The sequence below is a fragment of the Mugil cephalus genome, chromosome 23 (genome assembly GCF_022458985.1).
Source record: "Mugil cephalus isolate CIBA_MC_2020 chromosome 23, CIBA_Mcephalus_1.1, whole genome shotgun sequence".
In the NCBI taxonomy this organism is placed as follows: domain Eukaryota; kingdom Metazoa; phylum Chordata; class Actinopteri; order Mugiliformes; family Mugilidae; genus Mugil; species Mugil cephalus.
The window spans coordinates 10,071,400-10,079,674 of record NC_061792.1 but is presented as its reverse complement, the minus strand read 5'-3'; the positions used below and the strand labels follow the sequence as shown (position 1 = coordinate 10,079,674).

The following is an 8,275-nucleotide window of genomic DNA, read 5'->3' as shown; positions in this document are numbered from 1 at the left end:
CTTTGGTGTCTTGAAAGGTGCTATATAAATCTAATTTATTATTATTTTTATTATTATTTGATCCAGTGCAGTGAGATCTTCTTTCTTGCAGCTTAATTTGTTATGGCATTTTGCTTGTTTGGAAGACATAAAACGAGAGACACTGGGTCCATTTCCACCTAATAATCCAATATCTTATTGGATTCCTAATAATACATTAGGCTAATAACCTTTGTAGCTCATGACTGGGGTCTTCAAAGTTTTCTCAGGCCAACGACCCCCCTCCTACCTAAAATTATTAATATCATTTAAAAAATATATATAAAAAATGTCTAATCAACCAAAGATATCGCGACAATGAGTGCAGGTTTAAATGTATATGTATGTAGCTATGGTGTACGTGCATGTGTATAATCTTTAAATGCACATCTCTATATAAAGTCTAAGTCTGAAGGCCGCTCTGAAGTGACTCTCATCACCACATGGTTTTTATTTTGTCACCTCGCCAAGTAGAGGACATGACGTGTTTACAGCTGTCCCCGTGGCCGCAGTTCACCGCCGGCCCGGCCTGAATCAGGAGGCTGACGCGCGGCTTTTAATCATCTGCCATGTCCACGGCAACGGGATGAGATTTTAGCCCCGGCCGCTCCATCCAATTCTCTCCGTTTCCCTCTCGCTTCCTTGCCAAAATCTCACTCAGTCCTACACTAGAGCAGTATAAACACTCTCCCTTTTTTTTTCTCCTCCTCCTCCTCTTCCCTCCCTCTCTCCCTCCCTCCCCTCTCAGCCCCGGTGCGAGCTGATGCATGCCACGGAAGCAGTGACGTCAGTTGTTTACTGTCTTGTGGGTCGCCTCTCGTTGCAGTGCAGCAGCACATCCAGCAGGGCTTATGTAACTCCACGGCCTGCTGCATGACAGCACGACGGGCCGTTCGCTGCAGAGCGAGCGTGTTTGGGGGGTTGAAGGGAGTGGGAGCGTTGAGGGGGGAGGAGGAGGAGGGTGCACAACATCACCCCCTCTCCTACAAAAGGAGCAGGTGCATGCACTCACTGTACCCCAGACACAGTGTGCACACTATCAGTCAGTCAGCTTTCCTCTCTGCTGCACTGCATTGTACTTGAAGTGAAAACACAGCGGGTTCACTGCTGGAGCACATACTGTAGTAGCTGCAAATGGATCTCCACCCCCTCCTCCTCCTCCTCCTCCTCCTCCTCCACCTCCTCTTCCTCACACATATCCCAGGGTCCTCCACTGCAGCAGCAGCAGCAGCAGCAGCATAGAAGTAAACAACCCTGGCTGGCGTGTGACTCAGGGCTCCTCCTGCACAGACGCACATCGCCCTCCTCTGGTGGCAGGAAGCAACATCAAATTTGATATGTTAATGAAGAAAAAAAACACTAAAGAAACACTTAAATCCCAATTTCATTTGAGATATTTTGATTGATGCTTGAAATGTTCTTTTTTTTTTATTTCCTCTTGATTCGATTTGCTTTATTTGTATTCTAATATAGTTATGCTTCATCCTTTAAACACTAATTTGTTAATGGGCAGATTAGGAGCTGTGCACACAGGGAACCAAAAATCAAAACGAGCCTGGCTTCGCTGTCAGGGCTTTTATGAGATGGTACCTACTACCAGGAGACCCTGAGCCAGAAACGCCTTACATAATCGTAGCGGTGCATATCAATACGGCGAAGAGAAAAGCCCTCTTGTAGCCAATAAGAATGCATCCTTATCTTTTACTACCAGCTGAGTACTGACCTACTGGCTGCAGGCCCAGGATGGTAAACAACCTCGTCGACTGCTGTAACGACCCTCTGCCGCCGTCTGCTGGCGAATATAGGAACAACAAGACAACGTCAATGAGGAATTTAAATAAAGATTATATTTTAATCTGACGTAAAATTTCAAAGAAAACCTAATTTTCATGATTAAAATAAAAACATAATAAAAACAAATAATGATAATAAAATATATGCAACTCGTAAAAACTAAAATTAAACACTGTAATCATAAGGTTTTAAAAGGAAATGCAAAATAAAATACGTTATTTCCTCAGTTACACATTTCTCATAAATTTATAGTGTTTTTAGGTTCTTTGTTTTCCATTTTATTTATTTATTTTTGAAAAGTTTCACGAAAACGCAAATCAACACGTAGGAACAAATGTTCCGCCCTTGTTTCCGGGGGGAACGTTTTCATTGCAGGACCTTGCATAGACTGATATATACACAAGTCAAAATGTAGAGATCTACATCAGTCGGTGACTTACAACACTTTCTTTGGAGGGTACAAGGATTAAGGTAACTATTAAATCTAATTTTATTTATATTTAACGTCGCCGTCTGTTAAAAGAAGCTCCGTTAAAACGCTTCAAACTTTACCGGTTTGTTGTGATCGTGCAACTCACTCACGTTTTGTGATATTTGAACGTAATATGAACTAACTATTAAAATAAGTATTAAATAACTATACTTTTCTCTGTAAGTGTCACTTAAATCCAAAGGGATACATTTAAAATATAATTTGTTATACATAAAAGCTTCATACAGGTGAGTCGTTTGGACAGTGTCACGTGCTGGTCTTGTTAAATATGAGACATGTCCTTACATGTTCATGCTTCACACACACACACTACAACCTGATTTTCAACTTTATGTGAGTACTTTAATGTGAAATAAAAAAAATTATTTCATTATCAGTATAATTTCTGAGTGTTTTTCTGATTAAATGACCAAACGTTTCTCTTGTTTATCACTGAGTCGTTTATTGAAGAGCAAAGTTAAACCATCGAGGTGAACTATCCCGCTGACTGTCTTCTCTAATGTGTGATTACAGATTTAAGCATGGAGGGGACTTCCAGAAGCGACGCCGCGGCTCAGCCGTCTGTTGCCGCTCAAGTTCCTTTCCTGCACTTGTGCAACACCTTGGAGAAAATTCAGAAGTCCAAAGCGCGTCCGGATAAATCGAAAATCCTTCGGGATTTCATCGAGTCGTGGCGGAAATTTCATTCGGCTCTCCACAAAGACGACCCCAAAACCACAGACTCGTTCTATCCCGCCATGCGCCTCATAGTCCCTCCTTTTGAACGAGAGCGAATGGCGTACGGCATCAAGGAGAGCATGCTAGCTAAGCTCTACATAGACGTGTTGGGCCTCCCAAAGAATGGCCCGGAGGCCAACAAGCTGCTGAACTATCGTGCCCCGACCACGTCCCAAGGGGAAGCTGGGGACTTTGCCGGCATGGCGTACTTCGTGCTGAAGAAACGCTGCACCAGCCAGGGGAACCTCAGCATCAAAGACGTCAACGACTTTCTGGACTCGGTGGCCATCAACAACGCCAGCAAGAAGAAGGACCTCGTGAAAAAGAGCCTGCTGCACCTCATCACCCAGAGCTCGGCTCTCGAGCAAAAGTGGCTCATCAGGATGATCCTGAAGGACATGAAGCTTGGGATCAGCAAGGAGACGGTCCTCCAAGTCTTCCACCCGGATGCTGCCGAGCTCTACAACGTCAACACGGACTTGAATAAGGTTTGCCAGCAGCTCCACAACCCCTCTGTGTCCTTAAGCGAAATCTCCATCGGACTTTTCTCCGCTTTCAAGCCCATGCTGGCAGCCGTGGCTAACATCCGCGCCGTGGAGAAACAAATGGGAAACAGCCCGTTTTACATCGAGACCAAGCTGGACGGGGAGCGCATCCAACTGCACAAGGACGGCGACGTGTACAAGTACTTCAGCCGGAACGCCTTCGAGTACACGCAGCAGTTCGGGGGGTCGCCGCTGGAGGGGTCGCTGACGCCTCACATCCACAACTTCTTCAAAAGCCACGTCGTGAGCTGCATCCTCGACGGCGAGATGATGGCGTACAACCCGACGGCGGAGACCTTCATGCAGAAGGGGAGCAAATTCGACATCAAGAAGCTGATGGACGACTCCGAGCTGCAGACGTGCTTCTGCGTGTTCGACGTGTTGTTGATCAACGGGCAGAAGCTCGCCAAGGAGACGCTGAAGAAGCGCTACGAGATGCTCCAGACGGTTTTCACCCCAGTCAAGGGGAGGATAGATGTGGTGCCGAAGGCCGACGGCAGGACCATGCAGGAGGTGGTCAACGCTCTCAATGACGCCATTGACAAGAGAGAGGAGGGGATCATGGTGAAGGATCCTTTATCTATCTACAAACCTGACAAGCGGGGGGAAGGATGGTTAAAGATTAAGCCAGAATATATGGATGGATTAATGGACGAGCTTGACTTGCTGATTGTTGGAGGTTACTGGGGGAAGGGAAGACGCGGGGGTATGATGTCCCATTTCTTATGCGCCGTAGCCGAAGCTCCGAAGCTTGGTGAGAAACCCACGGTTTTCCACAGCTTCTGCCGCATCGGCTCTGGCTACACCATGAAAGAATTGTATGATCTCGGGTTGAAGCTCGCCAAGCACTGGAAGGTCTACCGGAAAAACAACCCGCCGGCGTCAATCCTGTGCGGGACGGAGAAGCCGGAGGTCTACATTGAACCCTGCAACTCTGTCATCATCCAGGTGAAGGCGGCCGAGATAGTCGGAAGTGACATGTACAAAACCAACTGCACCCTGCGCTTCCCCAGGATCGAGAAGATCCGTGACGACAAGGAGTGGCACCAGTGCATGACCCTGGCGGAGCTGGACCAGTTCCGCAGCAAGGCGTCCGGGAAGCTCGCCTCGCGCCACCTCCACATCGGCAGCGACGACCCGCAAAAGAAGAAGCGCAAGGTGGCGCCCAAGCCCAAAAAGGTGGTCGGGGTCATCGACCACTTCAAGCCCCAGGACCTCTCCGGGGTCGCCAAGGAGACGGACATGTTCGAGGACGTGGAGTTCTGCATCCTGAATGGCACCGAGGATCACCCCAAGTCCGAGCTGGAAAAGGGCGTGGCCAGGTAACGTGAACCGTAGTTAGTTTTATTCTTCTTCTCTTACGCGAGTGATCGCTGATGTCATTTCCCTATCAGGTGCGGAGGAATTGTGGTTCAAAACCCGGGGCGGGACACCTACTGCGTGATCGCCGGCGTCGAGAACATGCGCGTGAAGAACCTGATATCATCCAACCAGCACGACGTGGTCTGGGCCGCCTGGCTGCTCGAGTGCCTGCGCCAAAAGGAAGTGGTCCCGTGGCAACCGCGCCACATGATCCACATGTCGCCCTCCACCCGGGAGCACTTCGCCAAGGAGTACGACAGCTACGGCGACAGCTACTTCGTGGACACGGACGAGCAGCAGCTGCGGGAGGTGTTCGGCCGGATTGACGGCGCGGCAGCGCCCGCCGCCGTCAACGTCGCGCAAGTGGAGGAGCGCTGCGGCTGGGATGACCTCCCCACCAGCATGTTCAGACCCTTCACTGTCTACGCGGACAGCTTCGCCGACATCGGCGACCCCGCCAGCGCCATTACTGCCACCTGCGTGGACATCAGGGCGCTGGAGTGTCGTTACCACGGAGGCACGGTGGTGCAGAAGCTGGAGGAAGGAGTTTCACATGTTATTATCTCAGAGGAAACGAGACTTGGGGATCTGAGGACCCTGAGACGCCGCTTTAGGAAGAAGTTTAAGATCGTGAGAGAGTCATGGGTGACTGATTCGATCAAAGCAGGGTATGTGATGAACGACACCGACTACCTGGTGTGAAGGGGCATCAGATCAAGATATTAGTCGACACTGGACAAAAAAAACTCTTTTAGCATTTTAATTAATTCTTAATGTGAAAATATCATCTTCTCAGCTTTATATCATGTGTTCTTAATGAGTGGTTAGCGCTTGTTATTAGTTTTAAATGAACTCACTGATTTAAAACTCACCACTACACGATTGTTTTGTCCGATTTTGAAAGTCAGGCTTGCATAAGTATCCTTCCACTTTTAGCCCAGCGTCTATTTCCTGGAGTAGACGGTAGATTTTTCCATTTTACCAAAATGGAGCCCTTTATTTTTGACAACACTTTGCGTAACTTCGGTGAATATCCCGTGTGCTGCAACAAAGTGCCACTCGAGTTATTTGGCATTGCTCTCCAGATAGATGGAAACTCTGCCTCCTTTTATTTGCCTCAATGCAACTGAATAACTGTTGTTGTTGTTATTATTAGCCTCTCTGGGTTTTTCCAACTTTTCTAGTTTGCAAACCAAGTCTGAATTTATTGTCTGTTCGCATAAGCTGAGCTAGTTTATTAGCACAATTTCCTGATGATACAAACAAACTTGGCGTGCAAACTTGTTGATGATTAGAGCAATCCCTCCAAAGCCACATGAGACATTATATCATTTTTATAAATATTCTTAGCAGTGAAATTAACTGTGTAACTAATTGTGCCTTTGTGCTTTCCCCTCGTTTTAATTTTGCCATTAAGTAAAAGTCTAATAAGTAAAATTCTAATAAACATCTTAGGAGTGGTTTAATAAGCGGGGGCGTCTGTGTGAATTTGCTCCCCATCCCCTCGGCTCTTCCCCGCGTCGAGAGAGGCCGAGGAGGCACCGCGGGGGTACGTTAAAACCGGTTCCGCTCAAGGCCCTCCAATAAAGACGTCGCCGTGTTTTCCTGTCTCCTGAAATGTCACCGGCGCGTCTTGGGATTCACTGATATGTTATAACCTTCATTACCGCCGTCTCCCGGGTGCAGCTAGCTGCCTGTGGCGTCCTGGGCATTGTAATGCGTAAATGCCGGGTGAATACATCCTCAAAGTAAAAGTGATGAGGCACCTGTTCCTAATCATGTTCTGTAATGATGGCTCTTGTTGACACGTTGTCCAAGTCCCTGTAGGGTTTTACTTTTTTCACATCATTGTTCGGACCAATCAATTGAAATTTAAATCGTGTTTTATGAAAGTATAATATAGAGAAAAAGGCTCTTCATTACTGGTTAAAAGATATGATGTGGCTCAGTAAGCACTCTGTAACCCATCGCCCACTCTGGACTATTTCCAGGTGATGCAGAGTGAGCGTTTGAGTGACAGGCTTTAATTAGAGGTACTCAACCGGTGCTTATTCCTGTGTGGCATCGTCTTGAAAAACCCCAACTGCTGGTCCTCTGAAAGGACTTTTCAAGAGCAGATTATCGCTCCTCCCGAGGATCTGGTGGAAGAGGCCGCACAAAAAAGATGCGCTATGAAGCTGAAATACCGCGTCTTAATGGGATAAATGCCTTAATTAGGGCTGGACGTGGCTACCGGAGGACCGGTGCGGTGGACGCGGGGCAGAAACGAACGGCTCGGAAGCGTCCTCCCCCCAGACAACCAGCCGCTGTGTGCGCTCAGCTGGAATAAATGAGCTCCCGAAGAGACCGAACACAGGCTCACAGCTGCGGGGAAGGGCTGTCTGCAGCAATTAGCACGGCCCATCCTCAATGAAGACGTTCAGTCAGAAAGGAACAGCAGATCAAGCTCCTTTTGTTTTTTGGAGACTTCACTATGAATGTGTCACATTGCAAGTAGAGCAAGAAGTTAAAGGAAAACTTGCAGAGAGTCAGACAGCAGATTTAGTATTAGTTTTATTAATAACAATAACAATTTATACATAAAGATCAATATCGTGTTTTGTTTTCTATTTAAACACAGGCTTTTTATATATTCCTTGTACATTTTATAATTTCTTATTGAAAGACTTTGCACCAAAACAGTAAATCACATTTACAAGCTAACGTTATGCTAAGCTAACCCATTCTTTACTGTTGCTCCACATTAAACACCAGAGCAATAACGTTTCTTCCTAAAAACGGCCAAATATGTGAATTAAAGAAAATGAAACGTAACTTTTTGTCCCCTAAATTTGAACTTACGGTCTCTCGTGGGTGCCCCGACTCTTATGTTGGGAAACAGCGGTTTCACGTGGACGTGTTTGGAGATGAAACCGTAATCAAAAGCTGAAATGCTACAATATAGGTCAGGCATACGAGCAAATGCTTAACCTTGACGGCAAACTCCACATTTAACACGAATTGTGATGCCTAAAACACACCAGAGCCAGTTCTTTTAGAAAGTATTAAGTCGCACTTTATTTTATTGTGTTAACCCCTCACAGATTTGTTGTTTTTTTACAAAGGAAATACGTCCTTTCTTTTGATGAAAGCATCTTCCCAGAGGCTGAAACCAGGTGAGCAGCAACCTGTCTGACGGGTCCAACGTCAAGTCAACCACAACAGAGTGCGTCTGCAGGTGGGAAATTACAAAATAAAAGAGTTGTCAGACGCTCCTCTCATCCAGTCAACTCGCTTTTGTGTTCAGCCTCGATTACGCGTGTTCTCCTGTTTGTTTTGAATTAAATTTTGCTTTTTATTTCCTCAT

The 8,275-nt window shown here is 46.7% G+C and overlaps 1 protein-coding gene across 1 annotated transcript; it reads left to right on the top strand.

The window, feature by feature from the left end:
- Window positions 1–2,169: 2,169 nt before the first annotated feature.
- On the top strand, window positions 2,170–6,398 carry lig4 (ligase IV, DNA, ATP-dependent). Its single transcript, XM_047576460.1, has 3 exons — window positions 2,170–2,283; window positions 2,819–4,889; window positions 4,962–6,398. Exons 2-3 carry the CDS (start codon window positions 2,827–2,829, stop codon window positions 5,629–5,631), a joined length of 2,733 nt encoding a protein of 910 aa, XP_047432416.1. The 5' UTR covers window positions 2,170–2,283; window positions 2,819–2,826; the 3' UTR covers window positions 5,632–6,398.
- The last annotated feature ends 1,877 nt before the right edge of the window (window positions 6,399–8,275 follow it).